The following is a 19894-nucleotide window of genomic DNA, read 5'->3' on the forward strand; positions in this document are numbered from 1 at the left end:
CCCAAAAGACAGACCGCATAAAACAACACATTGTATGGTTGGTTGCACAAAGATTAATTAAGCTGTACACTTGACAATAATGTTACGTGCCCAGATAAGAAAACACAACATTAGGTATAAGTATAGTTTTATTAATTCATTTGATTAAGATTTTTAAATTAAGACATATTGCATAAACATATATATGTACATCAACATATATTTACTTGTGAATGCCATATGTATGGGAATCTAAATATGCTAATGACGTTACTTTGTTCAAGAATAATATGAAGAGGACGCTTTTAGACCAGTGTGTATAATCTTCAAATTCAAGTTTACTCATTCATCAAAAGGATTTTTATAATTTAATGTATCAGAATGTATTTATTCCTCGACCTTATCTTAAAGTGCCTTTTTAAAGTAGAATTTCGCTAACAAACCGTAGGACAATAAATCATGTGTTACCAATGGAAACAACCTGCTGGCTAAATATTTTGAAAGAAAACCAACTTAGTAATCTTTGTAATCAAGCTATATTTCACGAATTCCATACATTTCCTAAAATATCCATCATTTGTTGAACAACAAAAAGAACTTTTACCAAAATATTTGTGCGAGTTCCTCAATCTGCTAATTTATTTTCTCGTGAAATGTGACTATCAACCACTGATCCTCAAATTATCCAAATATATATGACAGTTTGTCCTGTTATGCCTGTATGTACGACTTTTTGTGTTTTTTTAGAACAACATTCTGTTCTGTTCTGTTACTACACTCTGTAGTGACTGTGGGTAAGCTCAACTAATTTGTATCCTCACTGAGTGTCTGCCTTTTGGGAGTGAACCCTATATATCCAAGAGCTATATCTGTAGCAATCTTGTTTTCTACATATACCTAGGAAACAGCAGGGCTTCCAATATATCTGTAGCCCTCCTGTTTCCTAGATATATCTGTAGCCCTGCTGTTTCCTAGATATATTGATGGCCCTTGTTTCCTACATATATCTGCAATCCTACAGTTTCACATATACAAATCTGTAGCCTTTGTGTTCCATATATATAGGGAATGCTGTTTCTTCCTATATGTATCAGCAATGGTGATGTTTCCTCCATATATCGGCAATGCTGGAGTTTCCCAGATGTACTGGTAGCCCTTTTGTTTCCTACATATATCTGTAGTCCTGCAGTTTCCAAATATATGAGCAATGCTGTTGTTCCCACATATAAATATGTAGCCCTGGCTTCCCAAATGTATTGGCAATGGTGATGTTTCCTCCATATCTTGGCAATGCTGGAGTTTCCTAGATACATCTTCATTATTTGTGTTTCCTTGACGTAACTCTATTCCCGGCTTAATTAGATTTATCCCTGGTGCTTACTATATATCTATACATATCCTATATATCTGCACAGTGTTACTTGATGTATCGGCATGCTCAATTCAGCAACAGTAATACAAATCACAGAGACAATATGAATTGACAACTGTTACTAGGCAACATGCATTGCCTAACTGACATCATACTATGAGTATAATGCCAAACAATAACCCAAAAAAGGTAGCAGGTAATTGACACGATACTGTTAATGTTTCAAATCTTACATAAACGTTTATGTGTCAGCTTTAACTGAGGATTACTTTACAAACAAAGAATATGTTAAATCTTTGATTACCATAGCACTGAAGATGATAACAATTTCTGTCCTACTTGCCCAGCTTGCGCTGCTTGAAGACCTTTACATCTACCATAACACTGTCGCCTGTACAAATAATAATATCGTTGTAACTCTGCAACATCTGTAAAATTTGCACTTCTTAAAGCAGGACAATCCTTGATGCTTTATCTCACCAAAAAAATGTACATATTTTTGTTCATAGTATTATTTACACTGGAATAAACAGTTGAACTAAACTTAATTTAATTGAACTAACGAGCACTTTTCAAAACAATTCATATCAAAAGGATGAAAGTATCAACACAAAATGTCCAACTGAAGGTAATTTTCTGACATGCCGAACATCAATTTGGTTCGGGAAAAAGAATTTTGAATGGAAACATGACTAATAGGTCTGAAAATAAAATACAACACATTTTATTCACAGTACTTTATATCAATTTAGATACATAAAGTTATATATATATATCAGTTGATATTTCTTGCAACAGCGAAAAAGTTGTTTTCCCCATTTTACTTCTTTTTGGTGATGAAATTGAAATACAATTGCTTTACATGAATATTTGCTTTTCACAATTCAATGTTACATCAAAGTTTATAAATTGCCTTTATTAAAATTACATGTGAGTGTTACCTGTGTTAAATTTGACAGTATAAAAACAATGTTTATTCATAATTAAAACCTTGGATCATGATAAAAGTATGGACTTGCTTTGGAGTCTCTGTCAGCAGTATAATCCATATCAGGAACTATTCATAATCTATGGCTGAGTGATGATGATGATTTTAATGGACAAGCATGTGCAATATGAATGACCCCCCAACTCACACTCCACTACCATCACTGAATCCCCGCTCCCCTTCATGTCATGAACAAAATCAATGAGCCCTTCTCCCCCTTCCGATAATTTCCCAGCATATATTTTTTAATATTTTTTGGTCAGACCAATTCTATTTCTTGGCAGGCAGGTGTTTAAAAAAAATTTAAATTTCCAATCAAAGTAATAATCCTTCTTAATACTCAAAGCATTTTACTTTAGGCAGTTTATGAAGTGAATATGGGTCAAAAAACAACCTTAAAAGTATTTTCTTGTGAGTTTACATTTTTAGCCCATTAAAAACATGAGGATTTTATTTTTTTAGCAGGGTAAATAAATTTTTTTTTTTTTCTTATTCTTGAAAAATACAGCAGGTGGATTCGTAAAACAAGAAATAAAATCATACATGTGCACAAAACTGATGACCCTATACTTCCCCATAACAAAATTAGTGACCCCTCCCTCCCCTTAAAAATCATCATCACCTCACCACCCAGCCATAAATTAAGAATGGTCATTTATATGCCCCTGTTTACCCTTTGTCTAGCCTCAGAAAGCACAATATCCACAAAACAGACATTCAACAAAACAGACGAAACATTCTCAAGATACAACATGTCCCCGAAAATAACTGCAACAATAACCAACATATGATTGTCTGACATGCTTTTGGTCCTTCAGATATCAACATTCTGACTGTCTGGATAAAAGAGTTCCTGCTGTTCAGATGTCTAGGTCTTCATCCGGGTCTTCCTCATCGAAGTCATCAGCATCATCAGGCTGATAGAAGACTTTCCCTCCTCCCTGAGGCTCAGACTTCCCCCTGGGAGCATATATATATATGTACAAAGGATGTATTACAACTTGTCTGAAATAGATAACTTCAAGGCAAACAGCAACAAAACAGAAAACAGTTGCCATATATTGAGTGTAAATTATTGCTCCTACATTGAAAACTGTTGCATACTGTTTTGTCAGAGTTTGCCAAACTGGTTTCAATCACAAGTTGCATTATAGGATATTCCAAGGGACATAACTCTGTGGGGGTCACATGAAATACAGTTTGGTCAGTAGGGGGCGCTAGTAGGGGGCATGGTACCCTGGGTAATGCTGCACTGACCCATCCTTGGAGAAACAATGGCTGCACAATAGCAACCTCTTCTAAAAGGCATAATTATTTACCAAAAATCCAAAAACAAGTGAGGTGAAATGGTGTTCAACAAAACAGAAAACAGTTGCCATATATTGAGTGTAAATTATTGCTCCTACATTGAAAACTGTTGTCAGAGTTTTGTCAGAGTTTGCCAAACTGGTTTCAATCACAAGTTACATTATAGGATATTCCAAGGGACATAACTCTGTGGGGTTCACATGAAATACAGTTTGGTCAGTAGGGGGCGCTAGAGTCGATTTAATGCCTCATTGCTTTAATTCAAACATTTGAATTTCATATTGTAACCTTAATACATATTTTTGTTCAAAATATATTATAGGGTAGCTTCGCTGGGTGCTGCCAGAATTAATGACAGAAATGCAGTATTGATAATTAGAGAAGAGTGGCATGATAGTCTGTCTTTAAAATCAGGCCATTCAATCACTTCATTACATCTTAAAGTCATAAAATTTGGACTTATTAAAAACTTATCCTTATTTAAATCTAAACATATAATTACTCAACCTCATCAAATCAGATCTTTCACATTCCCCTTAAGCAGACGAGAGTGAGTGAGCAATGTTATGGTTAATGATTTGTCGTGACTAGGTATAAGGAATCCCTTCAGAACCAGCAAAATATAACACAGAATATTCAATATTATGTATTATAGTCTCGGTTCTCAGAGAGAAACAGTTCTACTAGATCTTTCACAGTTTTCCTGAATTTAGGTTGAATATTGATGAAAATGCAGACAGATGTTGGTAGGCTGAATAATGACAACTCTGATAACTCTAAGTGAAGTCATAATATACAATCTCTCTCTCTCTCTCTCTCGCTCTCTCTCTCTCTCTCTCTCTCTGTGTGTGTGTGTGTGTGTGTGTCTGTGTATGTGTATCAACACATCAACCAGCTTTACATATATACAGTCACTGGTCCTTGAGCATTCCAGCAAAGAATGGAACCTACGCGATCGGCCTTGTGTTTACCAACAGTAAAAACACATACCAAAGGGAGGCAACCTTAAAGGCGTGTTGCCAAAACACTTTTACCATGATACAAACTGTGACCCATAATAACTATCACTCAAAACTCAAAACATTGTGAACCAAAAATCACTTAATCAATAACATTACAAATTACAGACAATCCAGTTCCATAACAGCATGTGTACGAGAATGTCTGTATATGTGTGAGTGGTGTAATAACTGCCCCAGCTATCATAAGGCAAAGAATTTCCACTGAAAGATGCTACCATTACCAAAGGACTCCAGAACCTACCCTTCATTATCCTTTATGTACGGCAGCTTAACCTGGCTCCTTGCTACCCTCTCGCTGTCCGTCAGGCTCAGGTTGAATGGCAGGTTTGCTGCAGGATCTGCCTGTAATGTTTAGTTTCTTTTCAGACAACATGTTTAGATGAAACAATTATCAATCTAGGATTGAACAAGTAAAGGCGCAAATTGCTAAAATATTGTAGATATTTAGATATTTACCTTACCTCATGATAATGTCCATATTACCTTTGCTCATCCAATATGATTGGAAAACGTGGTCAATATGTATCCTTGTTCAATGTTATCATGAACCAGTAACATGTCGATCTCATCTGCCTGATGAGGGAAGGTAATATCCATATTACCATGAGGTAAGGTAAGAAAAGTAAGGGCTGTCAATCATCTCCATGATGACATGTACCTTTGACGGCATGGTTCCCTGGGTAATGCTGCACTGACCCATCCTTGGAGAAACAATGGCTGCACAATAGCAACCTCTTCTAAAAGGCATAATTATTTACCAAAAATCCAAAAACAAGTGAGGTGAAATGGTGTTCAAAATCACACTTAAGAATATTTTGCCCATATGACAATGTGAAAGCATGCATATGTGTCAGTCACTCCTGGATTCCGTGGTCGCAGAAAACACCTTTACCTTTCCATGCAGAAAAATGTCTGGTCCACGGAAAACATGTTTTCTTGCAGAATCCATGCAGAATTTGCCTCTTTTCTGCCACAAAATTTGCTTATTTTAAAAACTGAGTGAAAACAGACTGACAGCCGAAATGAAAAGTAGAGTTAATGTCAAAAGTAGGATCAGTTAAACATAAAATGAACTGACATATTTACTGTTACAACATTATCAAAATAATCATGATTTTAGATACTTTATTAATAAACAATGTTTTGAGCATTTTCCAAATAATACAAGATGAACTTGACACTGCAATTACGTTCTCAAAATCTATCATTTTGATAATTGAGATTATTTCAGATTTAGTTTAAATATGAAATTGTTATTTGCATGAAATAGGAGGTTGTTGTCCCCATCAAAGTTACGAATGAGAAGAAAAAAACAACTTTCAGTGAGTGTTTGATTCTCAAACACAGAAAAAGGTGTGGGTGCTCTGTGATCAAACTTACTCAAAATGTGATGTGTACTGTTGGCTTTATACCTGTGTTTGAGAATTAAACTATGAAGGTCCGTATAGTGTTTTTTGTTGTTTTTCCTAAATGTTTTAACCACAAAATGTTTTGCAGAATAATAAAAAATAGGGTACAGAATTTGCTTAAATTTGCTGGGGAATTCTTAAAAATTTGCCACAGAATCCAGTAGGGACTGATGTGTGGCTGCTTGTACTTGCCCAGTGAGTGAGTGTAGTTTTAGTCGCACTCAGCTATATAAGTTTGGTTCTATGGAATACCCCAATCAAACACTTTGTACTGACTCTGAACCAACGAGTATGTGCTTGTTACACTCACTGATCCCGAGCACCAGACTGGGACCATTAAGTACTATTTTGGGATGACAAGGACGGGGATGGAATCCATGACCTTAACCTAAGCTGTTCGATGGTCATGGGAGGGAACATGGATTGTTGTACCTTCTGTTTTCATGTTCCCTGGAACCAAAGGGCACATAAACAATCATTGAAGATCCATGAACCCATGGGCCACAAGGAACCAGTAAACAACATATTAATCTTACCAAACATATTGATATTGATTTTAAACTGTTTGAAACACAGATATTGGATATGATAAGGAACACCAAAACTAGGCAGTTAGCCAATACTAGCTTTTCAGAAGACATAGAAACTATCAAGAAAAACAAATTTACATACTTTGATTCCATCGACTTCCATTTGCAAAATATCGGTAATATTCGTATATCAAAGATGGCTTAATTATTCGAGTGTCAAATCATTTGGCATTCCAAGCAGGGGACATAGAAAAGGTAACTTGCTTGTAAGCAGTGTACACTGAAAATTATAGAGGAGCACTCAGAAAACAATATTAATGTGTGAGGTAAGACAATATTTTTTTGGAATTGTATGCTGACATGTTCACTAGTTTTACACTTTTGAGTTCTGCTATTATAGAGAAAAGGATTAAAAGAAGCTTGGTTTGAAAAACTAGACCAATTATGAGGAAATAAAACAATGAGATAAGCTCACAATACCTTCATCTAAAATGATTAACTTCAGAAAATTGTGAATCGACTGACAAAAATATTTCTGCACTGATCAGAACATCGATGCTGTGGAACATGACAAAAAACCAGTGTTATGACACCATATATCACTTAAATATGTAATCAAAGTTTGACTGTGATGTCATCGTCATAGTATATACTGCTTGACAAGTACTAGATGAGCCATGACCTGACAAATGACCCCAATTTGCATAAATGGGAATGACCTCCAGAACATTCCATTTGAAACAAGGGGGAAACAGGTTGTCGTTTAAAATACTGAAAAGTTCAATTTCCTCATACGAATCGTGTCATGATGGTGTTTTGCTGAACTAAATCGCTCTACAAGACACATGTTAAACAGTAGTGGTAATGATTTCACACCACGGTCAGCATGTATTGCACATGCTTATTCGCCAGTCCGCCTGTAGCAACAAATTGTATTTGTCCAGATTACTTACCCCACCTGCTAGTAACATGTTCACTTCATTGGCTCATCTACTACTTGTCAAGTAGTAACAACATCATGTCTGCCTATTCAACAACAGCTCCTAAATCTCTAGCAGTGATCAGATAAACACAACAACTCCCTCTACCTGTGACACAGAGTCTGGCATCACCATAGTGAAGGTGGGCGCAGCCTCACAAACCTCCTTCAGGAAGAACTTTTCATCTATGTTGAAGTTTTCTATCTGACAAATACAGACAAGATATGTTACAAACATGAACTCAGGTACACGAAACATAAAAAGCTACTACTATTCAAAATCAGGTTGTATATACACAGTGCCATCTAGAAAGTAGTCAAATGTAACACGTTATTTTTGGGATTACACTTTCTCAGTAAAGTAAATTCTAGTACTTTTCATAGGTTGAGTCCCATCCAAGAACTAACAAACGATCTAGAATCTATACATAACTGAGAAAATGTAATACCCAATTCATAAGTACAAAGTGGTAAAGCAATACTGTTTATTACTTGCCCATGGAAGATACTGCAGTGTAATATTCTTACAGTGATATTACACCAGTGTAATACCAAGAGACATATAACATCATCAGTGTATGAAATAGCATCTGCCCCACGGCCTGCTGCTTGCTAGTTACATGACAGACTTGCAACTTTATTCCATAGCCAGCCCCATTTTCCATGTGTTTATATTTTTGCCATTGACTACGGGTGATATTTTGAAAATAGTATACAGCTGTGGTAGCCTGACGTCTGCATGTATAGTTCATGATCAATCAAATTTGTGACTTTCACAGATCAGCCTACCCTTGTATCTATCACTAAACGTGATTGGTCTAGACAATACTGTCAGTGACCAAGTTTACACCTTATCTCAGTTTCCTGTTTTTGAAACAGGGATGGTTACAGGTTAACAGGGCCAGCAACATTTTTCAGTTTCAGCCCTGTTTTTTAAGAGTTTCATTCACTGACACCATAATGGTTTACAGTTCTGACGTCACAATGCTAATACCTCTGTCACAGTTGAGTCGTCACACTGTAGGGCAGTTTCTATCAAATTATGTTGGACAGTAATAACCAAAATACTCGCTTTCACTCATTTGATGCCAAACCATTCACTCATTTAATAAAAATGGCAAGGGAGGTCATTTAGTACTACCTACATATTAGGAGTGACTATTAAGAGAGAAACAACTATTGAAATAGCAATAGTCTATAGCAACATACTATTGTGATAGTGAAGGCCTATAGCGACCAACTACTGCAATACTGTTGCAGTACTTTTTCTCCTTGAATTATCTCACTTCATTTCCAACATGAATGCATAGTTTATATAATACCTAATAAGAAATGTCAAAACCAGATCAAGTAAACAGTTGAAACATAAACTCAATGAAGCTGCAAATCTGCCCTAAACTATTAAAAAATACAAAACAACATAATTGTTTTAAAAAAATTCAGCAGTTCGCATTCGTGAAAAGAAGACAATTACTAAACTATTGAGAGTCACACATACTACTAAAGCACTGATGGACTATTTGCTATCAGGACTCAACAACTACAATCCATCAATAGTTTGATGCACTGTTACATCCCTAACCATCATACCACTTTCATGACTTTGCCCGACGCACGCTGGTGGACGATGCAACAGGAATGCTGGAAGTCACAAGACTTGCATGGCGACAGTTTGATGATGCTTGTCGCCATATGTTCTATGAGTCCAACAGTTGTGTCGTCATGGAGATCACGATGTAACAGACACACGGTCTGGGAGATCTCACCATCTGAACATTATGAAAGAATTGTAGACTAAAAGGAGACAACAAGAAAATGTGTAAAGGTATTCTACTTTCACGACAACATCAACACAATAAAAAATATAGATGAGAGTTATGATAAACTTTCTCATACAGTGCAAAACTCAAAACTCCATCTTTTTGTGTTTCTCTTTTTTATCATTTATGAAAATGTCTTTTCGCACCACTGTCCAGATGAAGAAAAACTCGTACCTTTAATTTTGGCACTCTTGACAGCATGGAGGTTCTGGCATGTGTAAGGTGGAGGTCGGTTCAAGATGTGCAGGGTCAGCGAGTCTATCACAAGTCCCACACCCTTAATCCCTGGGGAAATAACACCTTCAACAATCTTGAGAAATTCCCCATCAGTGGAGGGTGACCCTCCACGCTGCCATCCCAGAGGGTCATCGCTGCAGTCAATAATCTCAACTCTGAAAAATTAAAATGCCTGCATCATCTCAGGACAATGCATCTGGTAGCAAAAACAATAGAGTTATGTCCCCTGGACTGGCTGATAACGTGGTTTTAAGCAGTAAGTTAAATCACTTCTGTGAGTGGCATTTAGAACCTGGTATGATGAACAGGAATGATTTTCTTTGGATAGAGTAAATCTGACAATCAACTGAGATCAAGGTTATTGCATAGCTACAGGCTACTACCACCTAACTTGATTAGGTCAAAATGATACCGACGAATCATCACAACCTAACTTGGTTGGTTCATGATCAAACATTCATTTCAAAGCAGCATGTAAGGCTGAAAAGTGACATAACAATTGTCTCCACAATATTAATATATCATTTTGTTTCTCCATGTGAAGTTTTACAAGAGTTAAGTAATACTTACAGTGTAGAAACTGCCACAAAGGGAGCTCTGTGTGTTTGTGTGTGTGTATGTGTGTGTGTGTATGTGTGTGTGTGTGTGTGTCTGTGTGGTAAAATATTAACGAATAAGAAATTTCATCTCAGTTGGCAACTCTGCATCAAGGAAGATGTTTATCCACTAGACCATAGAGGCAGTTCAGAAAGCTTGATACGCCACCCACTTGTTTGGGGCGGCAGAATAGTCTGATGGGTTAAAGCATTAACTCATTATGCCAAAGACAAGGGTTCGATTCTCAACATGGCTACAATGGGTAAAGTCCATTTCTGGTGTCACCGCTGTGATATTGCTGGAATATTGCTAAAAGCGGCGTAAAACTATACTCACTCACAGACCTGTTTACTTAATGGCTACCACAATGAAAGTGAATTATAGCGGAAGCTGTCTAAACCAGCATTGGGACTTCAGAAATAATGCAGTGACAACACCATGCCAGGTTGTAGAGGTGACACAGTTACCTGCGACTAGAACTGAACCAGTTTTTCAATCTCATATATATTTTCGCATCACATGGTACTCTCAATTCCTGCACACTTTGACTCAAGTTACTAATTACATGTACAAGTATGCCCATACTGAACTAACATTAAATAATCTTTGTCAGCAACTGTGAAGTTTGCTGGACTGTACAGCTGCCAGTTTTGGCAGCTTCCACTGTGTGACTTCCTAGATGAAACACCATTCACTCATTCAATCCTCACCTCTGCTGAAGGTCTTCTGAAAGGCTATCTCTGAAGTACCTTGATGGCTTTTCATACGTTACTAACACAACTTTTTCCAGTCTGAAAATGATTAAAAACAAAGAAGATAAACTTAAAACTTAACTCAAAACACCAATGCTAAAATGCAGACTCTGATGGACGTTTATTACAAAACTAGAAATGGTGGCATAAAAGTAAAATCAGAATATGAAACAAAATGAAACAAAACCAAGCATAGTTGTTCAGGGTCTAGATTTTCGAAACTCTCTTAGTGCTAAGATAGTTGTAAGCCAACGTAAATATATGGCACTTACAACTATCTTAGCACTAAGAGAGCTCTGAAAATCTAGGCCCTGATGTCCATATAAATATGTTTGTCAGTTCATCAAACTGAAATGAACGTAACTTATTGTAATAAGAAACTTACAACATTCCCTTGCATGCGTTTTAATAAATCAATACCTGCTAAATGCCAATGATCATGGGTGTACATTTACTTGAACTTCAACCTTTTTGTTTTAATATGGTGTTTTCTATGAACATAAAAGGTTAGGCAAGTCATAACAAGAGTCATCAGAAGATGACATATCCCCCCGGCCCCAACATGTTGGAAAGGACAAATCATCTGACAGTTACTTATTGTGTTTTTAGAGTTTGAATGGTTTCTGTGGAAGTCATGAAAAATATAAATGCCATACATCTGTAAACAGCAAAAAGCACCACTTCAAGATCTATCTCATATACCTGCCAAGATCTGTTGAAAGATATGAAATGGTTTAGGAGTTGTGCTCTGGAAGGGAAGCCCATCCCTACAATTTTGAGACTAAGTCAGAATTGTTTCCATGGAAACCGGGGGAACAAAAATGCCAAAACATTGTAAATGTAGTTTTCGAGTTGTGTTCTGGAAACAAAGCCCATCCCTCCATTTTGAGACTAACTCAGAATCGTTTCCATGGAAACTGGGAAAATGATACATCACAAAAATCTGTAAATAGCAAAAGGCAAAAGGGTCTCCCCTATATATCTGCCAAGTTTTGCACAAAGGTATTAGAAGTTTTTCAGAGTTGTGCTCTGGAAACGAAGCCCATCCCTCCGTTTCCATGGAAACCCGGAAAATTATAAATCACAAAAGCCTGTAAATAGCGAAAGGCACCACGTTGGGGTCTGCCACACATATCTACCAAGTTTTTGTAACAGATATTAAGTACTTTTTGAGATGTGCTCTTAAAAACACACCTCTCACTTTTGAGACAAAGTCTGAATCCTTTCGTCTGATGGCTTACCAATATCTGCCAAGTTTTTGCAGACAAAATAAACATATGCGTTCGTGTACACGAACAAGTACTTATACGAGGTAAATCTGCATTGAATAGGCTGTCAGAAAATATAAAAATCATGTTTGTGTGAAATGTGCACATAGGTGAAAATTGACACCAAACCCTGACAACTTTGGTTCATGCAAGAAAAATATCACCATGTAAATTACGTACGCTTCAGACAGTCCAAGACGTAAGACGGATGTTTTGACTGAGACATTTAGTTAGGCATCAGTTACCTCCCATTAATGACACGCTAACCCAGTCACTTCTATGCGAGACGGTTCGCGCAGTTTCGAAGAAGGTAAACATGTTTCAACACAATAACAAACAGGTGTGCGTTGGTGTGCATTGAAAGCTGCATATATATTAAGAATCTACGATGAATGAGCTTTCAGAAAATACTAAATGTAAGTTTCTGAAAAATATGTACACAGGTGAAATTCTTGGTGGAATATTGTCAATTCTTGCCCAAATTTTGCATATTTTTTTTTCATTTTTTGACAATTTAATTTCCTCTTTTTATGTTTTCATTCACGTCATCCAAAAACTTGACCATCAGTCAATAACTGTAGCAAATTTTGTTTCACTATTTTCATAAATAACACTTTTAGACACGTTTTTGTGTGACATGCAGAATTTCTCTCTCTGTGATCAGGCAGTCACGCGTATGAGTGAACCCCTCTCAGGTAGTCACTTGTACACAAAACGGGAGACCGTCTTGCATACACGTTTCGTCCACTACTAATAAAAAACAGATTTTGAGTTTTGCTCCGGAAACGAAGCCCATCCTTCCATTTTGAGACGAAGTCCGAAAACATTTCCATGGAATCCGAGAAAATAATATATCACAAAAGCCTGTAAATAGCAAAAGGCACCACTTTGGGGTCTGCCATACATATCTTCCAAGTTTTGCAGGAAAATATTGAACAGTTTTTGAGTTCTGCTGCAGAAACGAAGCCCATCCCATTCTGAGACGAAGTCTGAAACGTTTCCATGGAAACCAAGAAAACATAATAAATCACCAAAACCTGTATATAGCAAAAGGCACCACGTCAGGTTCTGATTGATATATCTACCAAGTTTGCAGAAAAATATTGAACGGTTTTTGAGTTCTTCCGGAAACGAAGCCTATCCCACGATTAGACTAACACCAAAATGTTCCATGGAAAAACAAACAAATAAAAATGCCAAAAATCTGTAAATAGCAAACGGCACAACCATAGGTTAAGATTATTATACCTATCAAGTTTGGTCTAAAAATATTGAACGGTTCCTGGGTTATGCTAAGGAAACAAAATGATTACGGATGGATGGATGGACAGATGGGCGGCGGACAGACGGACAGACAGACGAGGCTGACTATATCGAAGGAAAAAAGAAATCTGCAGATATGAAAAACAAAGTATTTTGACCAACAATATTACAATTGACATACTATCATCCACAGACTAAACAAGCAAAAATGGCGACGATCTGTAAATAATCGAGTCTGAACCAAACAATCCAGTGACCACCAACATGAGCATTGATCTGCACAATTGGGAACCGATGACGTGTCAACCAAGTCAGCGAGCCTGACCATCCAATCCCGTTAGTAGCTTCTTACGACAAGCACAGTCGCATTTTATGGCAAGTATGGGTTGCGGAAGACCTATTTTACCCCGGGACATTCACGGGTCGTAATACTTAAAGGGCATTATCAGTATGTGTATATTAATATTGGCACTGACATATATTAACATGATTAATGGGCACTGATCATACGTCCTTAGCACATCAAGCTCTGCATTTATCTGTAAGCCTGATACAAGGGTTGACCTCTTCATCTTCATCTTGTGAGATTTTCAAATGAAAACATATCATGCATCATTAAACTTAATCCTCCTTGTACAGTTCTTAAGAACATTTACTTATCCATAGAAGAAGAAAGATGAAAAATATGTTATTAGCGTGTCCCATGGCATACAACTGACATGTTAAAATCTCATAAAATTCACAATAAAAAATGTAGACCACCTGGCCCTATGGTCTGTGAGACATAGTAACTCCTTAAACATTGTTAAAAGCCACATAAAAATGTTATTACTGCAACAAGAAGCTTCACAAATCTTTCATTACGTAATATAAATACTGACTGAGCTTTTGAAATCATCTCTGAAAATAGAGGATGAGTACAGGTCATATCTCGCCATCCATTATATCTGATACCTGAATAAAAGTCATCTCAAGGTGGTTTTGGGCTGACATACTACCTGCCTCATTCTATCAATACAAGCAAGGTATGCTCAGCCGAAAGCACTAATTGGGACTGTTCCACTTCCACCATGGACATCTGAACAAAAGTCGCAGTCATCGAGAAAGTGTACCTTGTCGTCAACAGATTTGTTGCAGCAAAATTTAGAAATCCTGACTTCTAAAGGTGTTTTCTGGTGGTCTTACTACTTGCCTCATTCTATCAATACAAGCAAGGTATACTCAGCTGAGAGCACTAATTAGGACTGTTCCATTTCAGCCATGGGCGTTGTCTTAACTACTCCCCTTCATTAGTGTCTAATTCTGGCTGTCTAAATTTTGAGAGACAACCATGTGATATGGCTGTCTAAATTTTGGGAGAGAACCATGTGAAATGACACTGTTCACCATAATAACCAATAAATCATGATCGTTTATACTTTCTCACCTTTGAGCAAGGCAGTTGACAACACTGAGGATGACATGACGCCCTGGCAGTTCACAGCTATCTGAAACAATATTGCAAGACCCTGTTTATCTTTCATGCTTGTCAAGTGACTTTTCTGAGACAGTGTCTGCCATGATGCAGAAAACCTGAATATTTGATGCACAAATTATCTCAGACACACAGTGAATTTGGAAGCTTTCATCATTGTTGATGCAGTGCTACTGGGCCCTTAGTTCAGATAATCTAAACTTCAGTGTTTGTATGATGACTGCCACGACTGTATTGTTTTACCAAGGAGTTTGAGTACTCATGTTATCATCATACTCCAATTCACGCAATCTTTTTTCCAACAGCCAAGACCTGCTCACTTTGCCCAGCTTTAGACTGAAAACTTTTGGACAGCGTTTTTTCATCTATGCAGCCCCTGCTCTCTGGAACTCACTTCCTTATAAGCTCAAAACTATAGACAATTTCGACTTGTTCAAGTCAAAACTTAAAACCCATTTCTCCCAGCAGTATTTCCCTTAATGTGCTCCAGTACCACTTCTGTACATATGTACATACTTGACTCTGTAGCGCCTTGAGCATTTCTGTCGAGGTGGATTGGGCGCACATATATAAACATGCATTATCATTATTATTATTATTATTATTACTGGATAGCAAACATTTATTGTCCAGTAACAGCTATCTTCAAGACATCAGTATCACACATGCGCAGTTACAGGCAATCACAATCCTGGTATTTTCCCCCTACAGTATTTAACTACAATAAAGGAAAGTAAAAGAAATGTTTTCACAGTAAATACCATAAGAGAAAAATTACAGATAAATAACAAAGGTTTTTAAAAATAATTAACTTAATAAAGGGGATATCCCACAACCTATATAGCAGGCAGCTCATGTCATTAAATGCTTCATTCCCTATCAATCTACTTTAAAGGAAACACTCAATAGTCAAACAATTATTCAAGGTTACTATATAACATAAATGAATGGCATGAGATATTCAGAATGGCGATAAATGTTACAGCTAGTTGTGAGGAAACATCTATATCTACTGCCACGATTCCCTTCCTCCATGTTATATGAAAACATGATCAGTAGCTGTGAATGGGGCACACACATCTGCTAAGTGTATTATGCTAACTGCCAAGTGCTGAAATACCTGACCTGCCTTGCCAGCTTACCTTACTTTGGGTTTTGTTACTATTATACAATCACATTTTGATGTCTTGATGAAAGTTCCAAACTGAAGTTGACTCACAAAAACATGTCCATGACTCCTAAATTTGTTTGCCTGGGCAGACCTGCCTACCCCACCTGCCTTAAAAGTGTATTCATTGCAGTGATTGAAATAACTTTTCAACTCTAACTGACAGCCGGGCTGGTGGCGCATAAATGTTGCCTGCCCATCTTGAAAGTTGCCTGCCCACCTTTAAGTAACCCTCTCTTTGATTGGTTCTTCTTGAACCATGTTTCGGGCTGGTGGAGAGAATTTCCAGGCAGTCCGACCCAAAATTTTCCGGCCACGGGCAGTCGGGCAAGCCGTTATTTCGATCACTGATTCATTGTAGCTTAAAACTGTATTTTGAGGTGTAAATGTGTACAATTTCAAAAGGAATATAATCTCACTGCTCCCAGCAAGTCTCCTGAATGCGCAATATTAACGTCTACATTGCATTATGTACAATACATATGGCTCCTACAATTGACATGCTTAATAAGGGGATAGAAATGTATTTCTCAATAGACTTCTCATTGAAGGATAATTTTTGGATTTTCAAATGTGGGCGTTTGTAGATGGCTTTGTCAGCCATTATGCCATTCTTAAAGGGGCACTGATGCGGAGCGAATGATGCTTCTAGCCAACAGTCTAATTACGAAAGCAGACCGCAAATTGGTCAGCGCCCACTCCTTCGACCGTGACGGACAAAGGAACTGGGCTCCTGTCCATATAAGCAGAATTTCTTCACCTAAACAGTCAGGAGGCCGGATGCCCATCACATGCCATTTGTTTAAAGGGGCACTGATGCGGAGTGAATAATGCTTCTAGCCAACGGTCTAATTACGAAAGCAGACCGCAAATTGGTCAGCGCCCACTCCTTCGACCGTGACGGACAAAGGAACTGGGCTCCTGTCCATATAAGCAGAATTTCTTCACCTAAACAGTCAGGAGGCCGGATGCCCATCACATGCCATTTGTTTAAAAATATCCATGGTATTCCTTGTCTGATCGTAACCATATATCCCAGCAGTGTAGTTCTTTTCGGATGCTTGGATGGTATACTTACTGATCCAATTTGATCCTATTTCTGTGTTTTTAACCTCGATATTTAATCATGAAAATATGATGTCTACAGGCACGTAGCAAGCCATTTGTTTCAGTACGGAAGATTGCAAAGCTTTATATTTAGGTAGTTTTGAGTGTTGGTTGAGCTGTGATCGCAAATAGCATACGTAAATTTTGGTAGCTATGGTAGCTACAATGGTTTATTATTTATGATAATAAAACACACAGTTGATTTATTTGAATTCGTAAACAAAAAAACGATGACTTTGCCTTTGGTAGAGAAATCTGAAAATTGTCTTACATAAAAAAAAACTTATTTCACCTATTTACCAGAGTACACAGCAAATGCCTGTGTGTATTCCTTATGTAACGAAATTCCGTTGGTATCCTCAAAACAGTTTCGGCCCATAAGTGTTTTCAGGCTGCATGCGACACAGAGATTACATTTTCCTTGCTGTAACTCGCGTTTGATGGTGTAAACCTACACGTGTTATTTGTCATCATTCTCTTGATGGTCAATTCATGAATTTATAACAGGTATAATTAGTAGCAACACCACTTCGGTTACTCAACAAAGGTTCCCATTTGGCATTTCTCCTGTCTGGAGTAAATACTCAACATTATAAATTAAGGTCTGTAATGGCAAATGTATTGTATGTTATGTAATATGTGCATGTAAGTGATGCAAGAGGGTTTATCAGCTGAGTTACAAAAACAAACATCGATCAAAGGATTAACCGATAACACACTGATTGATTAATTACTTTTATCTTCTAGCGGATTTGTCAAAAGGCAGTGTGTGTAGATGACTACACCCTGTCGTAAAGTGTAAGTGCAAAAACAACATCCTCCCTTCAAAGAATTAACCACCCTTGCATTGATTGATTGATTGCTCAATATTGGTTAACTAAATTACTTAGAATAGTGGACATCATACAATTAGTTGCCAGGTGTGCTATCTTGGGAGACCAATGAGAGGTTTATCTAGTTTTCACCAACGAAAGACGTGAAACAATGTGTTACTTTTTCGCAAATGAGACAGTTGTAAGACACGCGACACAGAGCAGGATTATTTACCAGCTGCAGATGAATGGAATACGATTTCTTTTACATGGATATTGATGGATACATTCCTGAACAAGGTAGTAGCCTGACATTGTTGCTATAAAATTAGTCTGTTTTACATTCATTATTTGCATTTTGTTTTAATTTATTTGTTGTAGCATTCAGCAGAATCTGTATGACAGAAAACACACACTAGATCGCGTATGTGTGTGAAATAGGATCCATATTGGCAATCTATACAATGTATAAATGTTGCTGTTATGTTAGAAATTTACTATGAGTATAAGCAAATCGTGTGTTCTTTTATTAATTTTCAGAATCATACAAATATGACAATGAACTAATTAGGGTTATGAGACAAAATATAGAGACGTACATTGGCTTCGTTATTTTTCCGTCCTAATAGTTTTTTACCATTTCTACGGCTGGCAGATGATTAACCTTCAAAGTGTTTCATTTGTTTTCATAATACATTTGTAATGAAGTACAAATGACTTCACCTCAGTTGATCTGTCTATAATTAAACTATCAGTTGCGCTTACGGACTGCGCAGCAGAGGTCACGAACCAGTCATGAATTCTGGGATATCATCCGGGTACTCACGGGAGAAAAACAATAACAAAAGTTTACACCAGTCCGCCTCAGTGCCCCTTTAAGCAATCAGAATATATCGGTAGGACTGTGTATGTATATTGATGGCATTGATAAACAATATTGAAAGAACAGAAAAGGATGTTCTCAATGATGGTTGGTACTAAAAATTAAACTACAGAGTGGAATGAAATTAATTATTTTTTACAACTCTTTGGTGTAGAATCTGCTATGTAGGCGCATATCGTACTTAATAATAAAAAAATCAGGCAAAATATGCCAAAACACACCAGATAGTCAGGTCTGCCTGGGGCAAACAAACTAAAAGCACTCTGTCTCAGGAAGACTTTTTATTGTTGCAAGTTTAAGCTTTTCTGCTGATATGTACCTTCAACTAACTAACTAACATTTTCACTGCTTTATGAACATTATGATTATGGAAAACGTTTGTTCTGATACTCCTGATACTCTTAATACTTCCCACACACGAGTGACAGGATTTCCAATAATTCAGAACTTGCCCTTTTCATTCAGTTTTCTGTTGAAATTTTTCTCAATGTACCAGAAACACTTCGAACCACAAATATACTAATTTTCAGATTCGTTCACATTATAGCGGATTCGGGAGCAAGTATATGTAGCTGAACACTCTACCTTCAATTAAAACCAATGGAGATTTTTCTTGTCCCCTCAGGATGTCGCCCAGCATGGCTGAATGTAACACTCCAACACAGTCTTTGCAAATTTTACATCATGACAGCAATCGATAATAGTTCACGCTTTCTGCGGAGGCCGCCATTTTGTAACTCCGCATTCACGGTATATACTAAAGTATTAACTGTCTGGCGAAATAAGATTCGGTAGCCCAAGAGAAAAGTGCAATGGAAACAACATATTGCTCAGCAAAATCAATAATATTCTTTAAAGCTTCTACATCAGTCATAAGAATATATCATATGAACAGGTGACTTATGCCTTTGGTCATTGATTTTTTT

At 37.1% G+C, this 19894-nt stretch overlaps 1 protein-coding gene across 1 annotated transcript; it reads right to left on the minus strand.

The window, feature by feature from the left end:
- Positions 1 to 2053: 2053 nt before the first annotated feature.
- Positions 2054 to 19737, minus strand: LOC137267910 (elongator complex protein 5-like). The gene is made up of 8 exons (XM_067802352.1): positions 19554 to 19737; positions 14951 to 15011; positions 10952 to 11032; positions 9582 to 9799; positions 9178 to 9356; positions 7697 to 7792; positions 4911 to 5011; positions 2054 to 3299 (listed from the first exon to the last, which is right to left on the minus strand). Exons 1-8 carry the CDS (start codon positions 19606 to 19608, stop codon positions 3200 to 3202), a joined length of 891 nt encoding a protein of 296 aa, XP_067658453.1. The 5' UTR covers positions 19609 to 19737; the 3' UTR covers positions 2054 to 3199.
- Positions 19738 to 19894: the final 157 nt, after the last annotated feature.

Source organism: Haliotis asinina, chromosome 16 (genome assembly GCF_037392515.1).
Source record: "Haliotis asinina isolate JCU_RB_2024 chromosome 16, JCU_Hal_asi_v2, whole genome shotgun sequence".
Classification (NCBI taxonomy): Eukaryota; Metazoa; Mollusca; class Gastropoda; order Lepetellida; family Haliotidae; genus Haliotis; species Haliotis asinina.

What these genes read in the sequence shown, in the direction of transcription:
- LOC137267910 (XM_067802352.1), bottom strand. Translation starts at nt 19,608, where the DNA reads ATGCTGGGCGACATCCTGAGGGGACAAGAAAAATCTCCATTGGTTTTA. An exon ending in GTCAACTGCCTTGCTCAAAG is followed by an intron (nt 11,033 to 14,950) that starts GTGAGAAAGTAT and finishes AATCATTTTCAG; the next exon opens with ACTGGAAAAAGTTGTGTTAG. An exon ending in CGGGCAAAGTCATGAAAGTG is followed by an intron (nt 7,793 to 9,177) that starts GTATGATGGTTA and finishes TGTATTTGTCAG; the next exon opens with ATAGAAAACTTCAACATAGA.